We start from the raw sequence: 15,190 nt of genomic DNA, 5'->3' as shown, positions 1-15,190 counted from the left end.
GATAGTGAAGAATGAAAAGAAATAAAGGAGACCTGCCAAATGTTTGGGGCTTTTTATCTGAGCATAATGAATGCATTCTTAAATAAATACTGATACCTGGCACTAAAACCACTCTGTGCCCCATCTCTGTCCCACTGAGTCAGACTCTGGGCACTTGTATGTGGAACATGCACTATTCCTCCTTTGGACCACATCAACCTGTTCATATCAAAGATGTTCCAGTAATTTTGCAGAACTTAGAGGAACAGTAGGCTTTGCATACTGCTAATATGCGACATGTTTGAGGACCTTCCTACATCTGTTAGCTTTTGGGTAGCCAGGCATTGCTGTTTACATTTCTGCAGTAGCTACAGAAGGTGAGCTGATGATGCAGCTCAGGGAGAGCTTTGTTACATGTAGAGGCATGTCCAGGCTGTTTTAGGGGTTACGATTTAATTATTGTGTATTCCCCTTCTCAACATGGAGGGAAACCATGGCATATCAGTTTTAGGCTGCTGTGGTCAAAGATGGCTCCAGGGGCCAACAGAAAAGGTCTTGAGGCTGCAGGAGGCTTCATGGTGCCAACTTTTGATGGATGTAAACTAAATCACAATCACTCGGGGGTTTCTAACCCTTTGTGGGCACTGTTAGAATTTTGACAGCCTCTCATAGCCACTTTATAAATGGTTCCCCCGGTGGATATGGTAAGTCATAAAGCGTGCATGAACCAGAGGTGTGGTTAGAGAGCAACCACTGTTGAGCTACAGCCAGTCTTACTTCTTAAGAATCTCTTTGTGGGTCTATGTGGGGCCCAGAGGCATTGTAGAAGTACAGCTGATGCTTAAGGCTGGTGCTTTGCCTTGAAATATGGTAGCTCTCTATTCTTTTTTTTTATTATTAAAACAATCTTTTTTTAAAAATGAGACAGGAAACTTTGTGGGTGCCAAGGAATATGTTGCAGTGCCACACTGGGCATCCAGGTTTTATCTGAAATCAAAATTCCCCAGTCAACAGAGGTGGGAATGTAGTAAAAAGTAAGTTAGTATCTCAGAACAGCAGCTTTTTTTTTTTTGGTTATGAATACTTGCAAACTCCCCAACTAATTGCCCAATTTCCCTGAGCATAGAAAATGCATCTGGAAATGCAATGTATGCATCTAAAGTTCACCGAGTTGGGTTAAATGGCTTGTAACGATGGAAAATAAGTACACAACTGTCACAGTTGATCCCTTCTGTTGAAATAAATGAAAGAAATGTGTTGAAGAGGAGAACTGATCAGCTGACTGCAAAGATTTTACCCAGCAGCAGTTGACCTAGATGCAGTGTATCTGTGTTTCACTTCTTAAGCCACATTCCATGTAGGCATTGTGCAAAGAAAAGATCCAGGTATTGTGGCTCTTTATTCAGGAAAATATCTGCTTCATACAGCAGGTTCTGTGAAAAGATGTTCTAGAATACTTTAGGGAAAAACACACTGGTTGTGTTGCCCTTTGCACTACAAATTATAATGCAGGCAACACTTTCCTCCCTCCATGTGTTCCTTTTTAGCAATAAATCTACTAGCTATCTAGCCATTTACAAGCCAGCTCCTACTTTCCAATTTATTACAAGTTTGTCTAAAAAAATTATGAGATTGCAACCTCATAACTGTACAAAACAAGTAGTCAAATAAAAGCACTCTGGGCTCAGATCCTCTTTGAAAGGACTACTGTATGACTTTGTAAATAATGTTTAATTTCTGTTCTATGTTCATCCCTTCTCTTGGGTAGCCCAACTACACCCTAGTTATGGAATTTCCTGCCATGATGTCGATGGTGCCATTACGAATACTTTTTGATACCCAAATTTGCCTAGTTTTCTTCAAGCTTTTTACTTTGGTTTTTATTGGTAGCTTGGGGTTTTTAATATATTTCACTAGGTTCTGTACTAGTGAGAGTTGGTTTGTTTTGTAATATTGTTTAACTCTTAAGGTTCCTTGTTTTTAATGATTATGACTTCATTAAATTTAATTTTATAAACTGTCTTGTATGCTTTTGTGTTCAAATTGTAATAGCCTTCCAATCTTTTTGGAAAATACACATAGCCACAGTTTGCATGAATCCTGAAACTTGCCCAGAAATACCATCTGAGGCCATAAGAGTAATGTTCCTAGGTAACTCTCTAATGAGAAAAGTGATTATTCTCAACTTCTGCACGTACCTTCCCATTATACATTTATTATTAATTCAAGGTCCAACAAAGTTAATTTACTCTTACTGTTAACATGTGATTCTATTTTAGAAATTATTGCCTTTGTCAGTTTTGCAGAGATGTGGGGGCAGGAGTTGCACAATAACTAATTTCGTGACATTCTCATGCCATGTTCTTAATTGATTTAGATTGCCTTCTTCCAATTCCTGAAAGCTTTAATTGAGTGACCCAATAGCTTATATGCAGCAGTTTGATACACATGGACATTATATGGGAGCACTATACAGGTAGTCCTCGCTTAATGAACACAATTGGGATCGGAATTTAGGTCACTAAGCGAGGTGGTTGTTAAGCGGGTCATCACATGACCACTTTGCTTAGTGACCACAATCCCAGCACTTCTAGCTCCTGTCATTAAGTGAGAATCGCAGGTCGTTAGGTGAGGCAAGTTCCTGCTGGCTTCCCACAATCAAGTCAGTGGGAAGCTGGCAGGAAGTTGCAAGCCCCAGGCACTGCAGGTGGGGGAGGGAGCAAGGGGGCGTTGTGTGGGTCAGGTGCATGAGGGCCTCAGAACCGCTTGGATTTTCAGCCCCAGAGCCGAGAGGCTTCTGAAGCCTCTCCACTCTGGAGCTGAAAATCCTTCGTGGCTGAAAATCCCATTTGGATTTCGGCACGGAGCTTTTTCAGTGCCCCGTGGTCATGTGATCGCCATTTGCAGTCTTCTGCAGGCTGGCTCCCCCAGAAAGTCAGTGGAGAAGCCATCAGGAAAGGCCGCAAGGACCTTTCCCCATACCGGCACCAAATACATTTGGATTTGGATTTGGTGGCTGATAAATGCCATTTTACTTTCTTGGGCATTTAATAGAGAGGCAGTTTGGTCTAGCGCTTAAATGTTAGACTAGGAGCAGGGAGACCTGAGTTCTAGTTCTGCCTTTCGCATGGAAAGCAACCGGGTGACTCTGGGCCAGTCCCTCTCTCTCAGCCTTAGGAAGACGGCAGTGACAAACCACTTCTGAAAAAGTTGCTAAGAAAATTACATGGACTTGTAGTTGCCGGAAGTCAGGACTGACTCGAAGGTGCCCACACAAAAATACACATTTGGTGACCCTTGATTCCCTGGCAGACGCTGATATGACCCGGTGAGGATGGAAATTGTCGTTCTTGTCTGCCTGCTTCACTCCAATGCATCATTTCCCAGACTGATGCAACTCCCAGCTGACCCCCGCAGTACATTTGAGGATGATGGAACACATAGTCCAAAGCATCTAAAGGAAACCAGAGAAAAGACTTTTCGTGATTTAGAGTCTTACCTTGAAAATACTGTTTTGAAAAACACATTTAAAAAAATAATACATTTTAAGTAATAAATCAGAAGCATAATATTAAGTGACAGAAAGCCTTACAAGCTTGGAACTATATTTCAAGATCTTTAGAAAATGCAATTTGAAAAGTGTGTGGGTGCTAATGTTGTGCTACATGATTATTTCTTTCCCAGTAAAGTTTTGTTTTCTATGAGGATGCAAATCAAGAATTAATTGGTTTTCTTGTAATAACACTTACCTTATATACTATTGAACATAAAAATAAGCTTCAGGAGCTCACTGAGGTGCAGGATGGGTTTTTCATAGCTCATGACTAAACTGAAGTCTTTGGCCTCATAATATGGTGTTCTTACTCCTCCCTGCTATGGCTTAATAGTGAAAATCCCAAAGGATTCTTCATTGAGTTTCATAATTGGAAAACATCATTTGTCAATAAAAACCAATATAATACCTGTCTGTTAAAAGATATGGATAGTCATTCTCATCCATAGATAGAGGTTGGTTATGCCCAATATAATTTGATCTCTGCAGTCAATTAATGGCACAAACTGAGTTGTAAACTTTGCTCTTGAAATCTAAAACCACCTTTTTGAAATAAAGCATTTTAATACTTTTGATAACCTAACATCTTCCTAGGTTTGGTTCTTTTAGTCGTTAGCATAATTTCAGAAGGAGGCCTTTGCTTTATTTTATATAAGTTTCAAAATTATGTTATAAATGTTTGAAATTAGTATTTCCAAACCTGGTACCCTTCTGATGTGTTGGACTTAAACGTGGCATAATTCCTAGCCAACATGGCCAAAATTACCTCTTTGGTGACCTGCTAAGAATACTTTATTGGCAAAGGAGCAAGTTCGTTTTTTTCTAAATTTGCAAATAAAAAAAAAAAATACAGCTGGAAATGAGGAAGTTTGAAAAGGCTTGTTACATGACACAAGAGTCTCCCTACCTTTTCTTTACTGCAAAGGTCCCCAAGATGGCTTATCATGTTAGAAGAAGAAACTATAATAACTTTATAAAACTAATCAGACCATTAAGAAGCCTTCATCATCTCCAGACTGTGCTGAATTAGTCGCCTGTCCTGTTGGTTTTCCGAGATGCAACCTACAAGTTTAACCATAAAGGGTACAGAGATTAAATGGTATCCTGTCTATGGAACCAAGTAATCAATTCATATCCAAAATAATCTTAGCTCCCTACTTTTAACTTGTTGTGCACCTGAAAACAGGTATCATTTCAGGCCTTTGTTCTGGTTTTGCCCTCATTTTAAAGCACTTATGTGATTTGTGCTAGAAGTTTTAGGATGTCACTACTGAAAAATTTATTGAAGAAAAGAAGAGGATTAACAATAGATGGAAGATGCATTTCCCTTTAAGTACTGTTTGTATTGCTAACTTAGTAAACATTTTTGACATTTAAATTATGGGGTTTTTTTCTTAGTTTTTGTGGTTTGGCTCTCCCTTTTCTTCTTCTTTTTCCCTTTCCTTTTCTCAATTCCGCCCACCCGTCCAATAACTAAACACCACGGCTATTGTACCCTTGGCTGGTTCTAAGAAAAACAAACACAGTCTCTCTTTGTTTTGAAGATGCTTCTTAGTCTTGTCCTGTTCATAGATTTTATATTCATGATTTTTTTTAAAAAATCATGCACCACGATAGAGCTGGTTTTTTTGACTTGCCTCCATTTTAAAAATAAATAGAAAGGGGGAGAAAGAAGCCATTAGGGGCCCTTTTTTTTTTCCATGAGAGTAGTTAAGAAACAGATTTGTTGCCTTAGGACTCTGCAAAGATCCTTTTGACGCCTTAGCATCTCACCAAAGCCTCCCAAACAAGGCCAATATTGATGTCACACTGTCACCAGCAATAATCCCCTTTGGCCCCTAGGCCAAAGAAGAAATGGACCCTGGTCTAGCAGCTAACCCTCTGCCTCTCAATCCCTCTTCTTTGGTTGCAAACAAACTCAATATATTTAAATATATTTAAGTCGGTCAATCAGAAACCAAGTCATTCAGCACACCGAGGCAAGCAATCTCCAAGCCATGCGTTCTGAGTTCATGTGCCTTGTCTACTTGAGAGAGTCATAGTGGGGCTCTCTGCTGACCCCAAACGCTCTGGGGATTATAGGGAGTGGAGGGAGATTCATCAATATGGTTTTTAGATTTACTGGGTTGAATTAAATACTTGTAAAAAAATGTGAGTTATGACTGTATTGATCCTTGTTAATTATTGTCCCTTGCATCTTACAGATTTGTTTCTTACAACACTGTCAAAATCTGGACAAGCTCAGTTTGAAATATGGGTAAATCAGGTAAAGAGACCCAGTCTCATTAAGTTGGAAATAATTATATATTAAGTATATATATATTATACTAATTTCGGGAATAAAGAATCTGCACCTTAGAGACTGTCATCAGCACCAGTTTTGGACTCATGGATGCCACTTGAAGAGCAGCATCTGCGGGATCCTAGCCTGGATAACAATTAAGACAATCAGTGTGCTTTGATGTGTGTGTTGAACAAGACTCCTGTAGGGATGTCGTATGTAGGATTGCTGGCATTTGATTTGTCAGTAGGCTAAATTTGGGAAGAAAATTTGTGTCTTCTTTTTGGTACTCCTTTCTTGTGAGGCCCATGCTTTTATAACGTTCCAGTGGGACTTTTTTTTTCCCCCTTTCCCTTGGAAAATGGAGAAAAACTGGTTCAATGAGAAGTCGGATTCCTTTCTTCAAGTCCCAGTGAAAGTCTACAGTACAGTTCTGTGCAGGGCCAACAGCGAATCCTAGGGCCTCTTTAAAGCTCTGAGTGGCCCATGGGTGGAATGAGCCCTTATATCTCCCCCCTTTCTTCTTTTCTCATTGAATGTATTCTTTTTTTCTCTGTTGAATTTTGTCCATTTTGAGCATAAGAGTGTAACAGCAAACAGCAAACAGAAAATACTAAAATAATTTTGGGGATGCTATTTGTACCCATTCGTTCTTCTTCCTTGAGTGAAAGGTGTCAGCCCCATTTTGAGCGCTGGCCTTTTGCATCCATTGGAGGGAGGTGAATTCATGTGAGATGCCCAAGGCCATTGCCCCCGTGGCGCTCCCTCAAAATGTCCCTTGCTAATCTCAAACTTCAGACTAACTTTGTCCTTAGTCATCTGGAAGAAATAAAATGTAAATACTGTAAGCATTTCCGTACCCAGAAAGTAAAGCATTTTGCTGAAGCGTAGTAGGTGTGTCCAGGTTTTGAAGATTTCTGACAATAGGTACTAATGGCAGTTCAAGGATTTTTTTTCCTGAAGTTGCCATCTAAAAACGTGGAAGAATGACTACTTATACGCAGCATCCTTTTTTCAATCAAAATGCTTATTCCTCAGAAATACCTGCATGTTACATACTCAGTGCTTCTGATTATTAAACCAAATTGAACTGTCCCATTCATGTAGTCCACAAGTCACAGGCCCACTTAAAAATAAAATAGGAATGAATTAGTATTATGTGTGATAATATTGTTACACTTAAGGTATTAAAAAAGTTACTGTAATAAATTCTTTTAGGATACACATTAGAAAAGGGATAAGGATAATTAAAATATATCAGAGAATGGAACCTCCAACCCTTGATACAATATACCATTGCTGTTTGCCTCTGAATAATTGGACATTGATTCTTATTGGTTTTGGAAACTAAATGATCACCTAATGTATAAGAGTTATTATTTTGGGGCCTTTCTGCCCTGTTCTCTAAAATTACTTTTTGAAGACTGATCTGTAATATAAAGTGAGAGTAACCAGTATTCTTCCGTTCAGTTAATAGAATAAGACACATTTTCCTTGTTATCTGAACCAGGAGTTTCATCTGTACTTTTAAGAACCGAAAGAAACGTGTCCTTGATGATCTTGAACTATTACTCACTTCAGCTTGAGTTCCAATATACTATATTTAGAAGACTTTTTTTTCAGTTATAATAATTTCCACATGACTAGCAAGTACATAAAAACACACTCACTGTAATCTTAAATCCAAAACCTTTTCAAAGCTATTCAGTTATTACTAAAATTGATTCTTCCCCTTAATAATTAATTTGACTGAATGTTATAGTCAATATTGAAAGCTAGTTTAAGTCACTGTGCCTCAGTTTGTATATTAATGTTTCTGCCCAAATCTTTAATTCACATACGGAACTCTTTCACAGATGAAGGCTAAACCAGGATGTTTGTAACCATGGTTTCTCATTTTGTCTCAGTCTGGATATTATGGATCCCATTTTAAAGAAGCCAATTCATTTCCTGATTTGGACATGGCAGTGATACTTTTTTTTATTCAGAGTTCAGTACCAAGAATCTTAATTTTGAATTAAGAGACTATACTTGACTGAAACAGAATTATCCTGGTTTAAACCTAATGCTGTTCACATCTGCACGTGTTGACCTTTGTCTCATCTTTGTTACAGACACAGATATTCTTTTGCCAAAGTCATAGCAAGACACCGTTTCAGTAGTAGTTTATCCACTACTCATAATATGATTATTCTAAAGCAGTGTTTCTCCACCTTGGCACCTTGAAGATGTGTGGACTTCAACTCCCAGAATTCCCCAGCCAGGCTGGAGAATTCTGGGAGTTGAAGTCCACACGTCTTCACGGTGCCAAGGTGGAGAAACACTCTTCTAAAGTATCTATTCAGGATTTCATAGCAATGAATATTTGCAAGTTTCTCTAACAAAATGGATGGAAGGAAATCTATTAAGAAACATTCAAGAAGTGGTAAAGCTACAATAATTTTCCTTTTTATCAGGACTATTTCCTTTGTTAGTGAAATGACTGAAAAAAATTAAGTAATGCAACCCAAGATCTTGCTGGTGGATTATTTCCATTACAGAGAAATAGACACCTGTTTGTTTGTTTTTAAAAGAAAGCTTTCTTTGCTCTAAAGCCATTTTCCAAATGAACAATTTTTCAAAATGTTGAGTAAGATATTTTATTTTCTGTGGTATACGGTCAGGACAGACGCAAAGCGTTTAACGTTTTTGTGCCAGATTGCCAAATATACTAGAGTCTCAAGGACAAGTTTCAAAAGCTTTAAGTTAGTTTATCAAACAATTGATAAACTTATTTATTTAGCATTCAAAAGTATGCTAAAATAAAAACCCAAAATATATTGCCTCCACCAAAATAGCATGTTTTTCTGTTCTCCATGGATTATTATGTTCGGATTTTCCAAGTTTTTATGAGACATATTTATGGATTGATAGCCATTTTTATATATATATATTTCATTGACAGGATGGGAATTTTTCCAAAGCTACATACATAAAGGAAAAACCGAAAGATGTTGTTGTTGTTGGACAATCAGTATTTGCTGATTTTGGTGAGACTCCTTTCTCCTTATTCCAAATATTTGATTTATGTTTATTTTCTATGTATGTAAGAATGTATATTTATACAGTAGAAACTGTTTGGGTGATGGTACCATTTTGTTCTGCTCTTTAGGAAAACACATTTCTAAACTTTAAATTGCTACAAGATTTTGTAGGCACTTTATCATTTAATCTCTGATATACATGAGAAAGATTTAAATTACAGTGCTTATTAAAAAAAATTGATGAAACATGCTCATGTTTTAAATCATAAATACTAATTATTATTAAGCTTTCTTAACTTTGTGAGAATCGCATTTTGAGCGATCTTTGGCAAGCAACAGTTTTTTGGGGGAAAATAATACTGTTGCTTTTTAATTAAGGGCCAGATTAGGAATTATTATGTATTTTCAAAAATTCCAAAATGTCATTGTTGTCATTAAATTTACGATACCAGGTGCTTTATGTTTTAATTCTAATTTTATTTTGTATTTGATCATCAGCACTTTTTCCTCTTTTTATTTTGTTTCCATTTATGGGCTTGTTAAAGAGCTTATTGCATGTATAATATTAAAACTTTCAAATAACTAATAATCATAAAACTTAAAAGTCCATAGTTATTTGATTCAGGATACAAATATGGATTCTGTTAAAAAGGAACATAACTGCTGCTCCATTTTGTTTCTATGGCTCAGAATATAAAATGAATTCTACATTAATTTTTCATCCAAATCTGAAGAAGCTGAGTTGGAATTCTGATTCTTAAAATATCAGGGAATTACCCTCCTACTTTGCTCTTCCCAACCCCCTTGTTCTAATCCAGTGTTGTCCAAACTTGGCCACTTTAAGGCTGGCTGGGGAATTCTGGGAGTTGAAGTCCACTCATCTTAAAGTGGCCAAGTTTGGACAACACTGTTCTAATCAAACTGTTTTCCAATATATCTAAAATGGGGGAGAGGAGTTTATTAACCAGATCGCTTCTCGGCCTTTTGGCTAAGATTAAGTGTAAGAGTTTATTAACCAGGATCTTGAAAGTGTTATTTGTCCTAAGACGTGTGGTGTCTATTTATTTGAAAATAAACAGTGGCAGAATCCTATACCAATTTGTTCTCTCTTCTAAATAAATGCTTAAAAATCCCACAAATATTTTCATGCCTTTATGCTTGACCTTTAATTAAATACCATCACTTCTGGGTAAGTGTTCAGTGGGTCTCTAAACTGTAACTCTTGCTGTAGAACAAAGTAAAAGACTAAAATCAGATTTGATTTTAATTATACTATTTGTATACCACCAAATCTGCCAGGGATTTTTGTTGGTTATAATAGTATTTACATATACTGTTATCTTTTAAAGAAAGAAAGCCCATAATAAATCCTAAATAATGGGATTTTTATCCTTCTTTTTTGGGGGGGAGGGTTATATTAACCTGTCATAGAGAGCTGTTAATGATTCCTCAAAAGGAGATGGTATTGAAAAATGCCATGAATGCGAATAAGCCTGAAGTCTGCATCAACTACATTTATTCTGAAAGATGTAAAGAAATAATCTGATTAGAATTTCATTTCACCAAGAGCTACCACTACAGCAATGAATGGTATCACTCAATGGAAGCTGTAATTTTAGAAATATGCCGTATTTTAAGAAGACGCAAATTAACTTAAATTTCAAAAGATGCAGAAGAGAGACAGATGCTGTTCAGCAAGGCTTTCAAATGCGTTACATTTCTAGACAATTGGCCATTTGGAGTTATCCTTTTTAAGCCATAGCTTCATATCAAAAACAGGAACAACCATCCTTCTTTACAATATGATTGGTAGGCAACAACAAACTCCAGCGAGAGAGAGAAAGGAGACCCACCTGGTATAACACAGTGTCCTAATGTTTGGGTATCAATTTTTCAGTACAAATAAGTGCATTTTATACCCTTTTTAGAACTACCAGCTGTGTTGCAAACTCAGTGTGTAAATTTTCATTATAGCGGCGCATCCTGGGTATACTTTCAGGAAGTACAAATTTATCACCCACCGCCAATGGAGAAGTCAGTTGACTTGCTTGTCTTCTCCCTCCCCTAGCCTCCACATAACGGAAGTACCATTTGTTTGGCTTCTCTGCTGATACACTCAATCACTTGAGTGTAGTTGGAGTATGCCTTTCCAGGATAATTGGAGAATGTACTTGGTCCCATGTAAATGGCAATTTTGAGCGGCATACCTGATGAGTTTTTTTCCTGGGGAGAACTGTATTCAAATGAAAAGGATGCTGATGGGGAACAAAGATGGCTACATTCAAGGAGCTTACACGCTTGCAAACAGTACACTTGTTTCCCAGTTGCTGAAATGAGCAACTAAAAAGGGCTGTTGCTTTCATTGCCACATTATTATGGGCTTTGCAGAGTCATACGTATGAGTACTGTAAAGTAAAAGGGAGAATTAACATGAAGGGCTAGGACTAGCAAGGCCCAGGTTTAGGTATACCCTCAGCTATGGAAACTCAGTCATGATCTCTCAGCCCACCATACCTCATAGGATTGTTGGGGGAAAAAAATAAAGGGTAATTCTTAAATAATTCTTGAGCTGTTGAAGAGTAGTTAGAATAGAAATCAAATAAATGCAATCTAGAAAGAGCCACTGCTGTTGAGGCTGTTTTGATCTCTCATGAAATTGTACGTTATTCATTTCCAAAATAGTCTTTTGCAAATTAAGTTTAATGGAAATCCAAAAGAAAAAAAAAATTCTTAGTAGAAAATAGCAGCGTAGGGGAAGAAAACCAACCTTATACCATAAATGAGCTCTTCCCTCTTCTGTGAAAACCATTCTCAACCTCTTGTGTTCATCTTTATTGAATAAATTAAGAAAATACATCTTTAATCTCCATGTTGCTCATCTGCTACAATTTACTTCTTAATCAGTTTAAATTTTAATTTAAACTTTGTTTTAAAGCAGTATTTCAGCATTAACAAAACTGAGAAATACTGTTTCAGCCACTTTGGTGCAGTGAACATTAATAACTGGTAATTAGTCGTTCTTCTATTAGTCACTTTTATTAAATCATGTTCTCAGTGGTGTCCGTTTTAGAATTACAACATCTACAGTGTCTTTACGTGCAAAGTGACTTGAGCTGGGACTGATTAAAATATCTTTTAATAAAGTTGATGGTAATTTCTAGAGGCGCTGCAATTTAGGAATGTGTTCATCTTCTAGTGTTGGATTTAAAAACTCATTTGGGAGCTGCTACTAAACTAAGTTTTAGGTTTAATAAAAAGCTTATTTCTCTTTGTAAGCATGAACAGTAGTTGGCCTTGACTAAATGCAACCACTTATTTCAGCAGACTTACTCTGAGCATCTTAGTTTAGATGAGCCCAATATTTTTTAGATTTGCCAGTTGATACAAGAAACTGCACATTTTCAAGAAGCATAAAATGAGAGCTTAGTGTGGGGGGGTCATATGTGTGTCATGTTATTTTTCTTGAGTAAATACCCAAAATTAAATTCTTGACTGTTAAATACCCAAAGCAACAGTTTAATTTGTCAGAAAGTACTGTTTACCTTTAAAGGAGAGTCACATTCATCAACTATCAACTTTAGAAAGCTAAAATCATTCTTTTAGCCACAGCCACTATGCATTGAAATCTTAGGGGAAGAACATTGTGAATTGAGATATTGTGTTTTTTAGATAAAGCCATATATATAGTAAATATTTAATTTCTTGTGTTTATAATTCAAGAATCTTAGTGAATATAATTATGCCAAAAATTGGGGGGAGTCCCTTTTTTATCCTTTAACCCTTAGATTCAAGAATGTTGAGGTATTAATATTTTTATAGACATTAGATAATGCACATTTGGGATATAAGAAATATAGAATATTTTTGTTTGGGTTCCTAATATTCTGGCTAGATTCTCATCTCATAAAAGACAGGCTGTGGATTAGTTGAATTTTGGTTTACTCATAGTGGAAATACAGGCATTGGGATCTGTAAAACTATAGTTAAACAAAACATAGCTTAGCAATATCTTGTTCAGACAAAGCAGAAAATGGCTTGCAGGGTAGATCTCCTTGTCTCACCCATCCCAAAGAAGAAACAATTAGGTGTCAGTTTTGAACAAACTATGATTGTTCTTGACATCTGGTTCCTCATAGCACACTACTATCAAATCATAGTTTTAGGAAAGCTTAGTGGTTTAAAAATAAATTACAACGGCAAGTATCATAGGGAGTTGTGGTTCTTCTCAAGTAGAAACAGAAGATTTTGTTCTCATTCAAGAATGCAGAAGTTGGGGAGGAGACCAGATACTGCCACACCCTTTCCACATAACACTAAATCCCCATTGTATTTGAACTGAACTACAGGTTTTTTAGGACTCCCAATCCTGCCCCACCCCTCTCCATCTGATTTAAGGTTGGATAGCTTTCCTTAATAATATATCAATTTGGTGTAATGGACCACCATCAGAAGAATAAGTCTGCAACTCTTTTATGAATAAATAAAACTGCTTTTAGAACACTTTATGGGTAGACCCCACATTTGCCTCCCAATCTTTCATTAAACGATTAGTAGTTATCACAGCTTTCAGTTGGTGTTATATTTAAATTGTTATAACACCTGCTTACAATATTTTCATTTAATAAGCGTGCCAAGGCTACCTAGACATATTTTTATAAGCTCCAGAAAGTTGATTGAGGTGATGATGAGGTGTTAATGTAATCCTGTCTCCATCACTGTCACCTGCTGGGGTATTTACATCCCTAATTAAAAAGGACAAAGCCTTGGGAGGTTTTTATTTAAAATGAAAATTAAACCAAATAGGAACATAAAAGTTATCTCAGTAGGTGGCAAACAAAACAGAATGCAATCAACAAGGCCATAACAAATGTTTCGTTTGACTTGAGAGTAGACAGCAGAGGATAAACAAATGACCTTTTTGCAAATATAAATATTTTATTTATAATATATAAAGTACAATCTGAAAACATTTTTGTTAAGTTTTTAGAGATGGTGAGAGAAGAATAGGTTTGTTGGTCTTCACTGCTATGTAAAAAGACTTTTGAAGATTATTCATTACTAATTCAATTTGATCCATAGCTGTGGAAAGTACTTGTTTAGATGGTTGTATCATGATGGTTTTTATTTAAATAAAGTCCTTTCCATAGTAAAGTGTTTTTCATAGTAGACTGATATCTTTTAAGAGAATGTAAGGATACGTTTGTTGTTTGTTTTCTAATTTCATACAGTTATTTGCCTAGTCTTCAGCAAACTATACTATTGATTAATTGCCTGATCATTTAATTAGTACTTGTTGGAGGTATTGTGTCTACTTACAGTATTTATGGCATGTTCTTGTAAGCATCATTTAAATTTCATAAATACATAGGTAAGAACATAAAAATACCATGCTATCTAAAGGGTGATATGCATGCAAAATAATTATTTTGTGAGACTGCAGTTAAGAAATGGCACTTCTAATCTGAATGTTCACATGCACGTTCTTCCATATATTCCCAACCCCTCAAAAAAAATATATATTTTTGCAGAAAGAAAACTTATTCCATGCCTTGAAATTACTTCCTATGTAGATGAGGACTTTTTTCCCTTCAACCTGAGGATTTTATAATATCGAGATCTCCTTTTCTTTGTGGCACCCGTAAGAGACACCTGTCAAATACAGGGATATCACTTCAGAAGCTCTTTGTGAGACCAACATTAAGGGGTGGAAATGCAGTTATTTCATCCTTAAAATCATGTATGCAACACCTCAGTGCTTCCCCCTCCTTTCCACTTCAACCACAATGCATCATGTCTGAATGTTTACAGCAATCAGAATTTGGACGGGCTGCAAAAAGAGGCCCCATAACCGTTTCTTCAAAATTACCTCTTTGTGGCTCCGTCCAATTATTTGTTTGTCGTTTTTTATTAATCCCCTTTTCTTGGCTTACTTGATTCTCCTTTCATCTTCATAACCCTGTGAGAATAGGGCAGACTAAAAATGTGTGACTGGGTAACCTGGTGAGCTTTATGCCCAGATAGAGAATTAGATATTGCTACCTAACACTCCAGCCATTGCATCTGAGACCTTGGTTGTAAGCAGATTTAAGACTCTTTACTTTATCCCTACTGAGGTAATCCAATCACCTTTCTTAACTTGGGTTATCAGTCTCTTCTGTATCAGAATGATGAACAAGCTTCTTATTTGACAACAGAATCTGTTTTTTTGAACTCTCAGAAGAGCAAGATATCAGGCTGACAAGGTGAAGGATCACAACTTCTCTTTTAATTATCAGGACGCTTCCTTTGTTTATATTTTACCAACATTTATTGTCTTTGTGTATACATACAATTTTTTCCTGGTGATAAAAAGGA

The 15,190-nt window shown here is 36.5% G+C and overlaps 1 protein-coding gene across 1 annotated transcript in view; it reads left to right on the top strand.

Moving 5' to 3' along the window:
- The window catches only part of ITFG1 (integrin alpha FG-GAP repeat containing 1), an 83,014-nt gene that overhangs the window by 19,367 nt on the left and 48,457 nt on the right, over window positions 1-15,190 (top strand). The window contains exons 7-8 of the mRNA XM_007433392.4: window positions 5,737-5,798; window positions 8,758-8,842. Coding sequence (XP_007433454.2) covers window positions 5,737-5,798; window positions 8,758-8,842 — 147 coding nt within the window. The remainder of the gene's footprint in view (window positions 1-5,736; window positions 5,799-8,757; window positions 8,843-15,190) is intronic.

Source organism: Python bivittatus, unplaced genomic scaffold (genome assembly GCF_059951505.1).
Source record: "Python bivittatus isolate LINGU-HERP-01145 unplaced genomic scaffold, Pbiv_v1 ctg000190_np1212, whole genome shotgun sequence".
Lineage (NCBI taxonomy): Eukaryota > Metazoa > Chordata > Lepidosauria > Squamata > Pythonidae > Python > Python bivittatus.
This window is presented reverse-complemented; position numbering and strand designations above follow the sequence as displayed.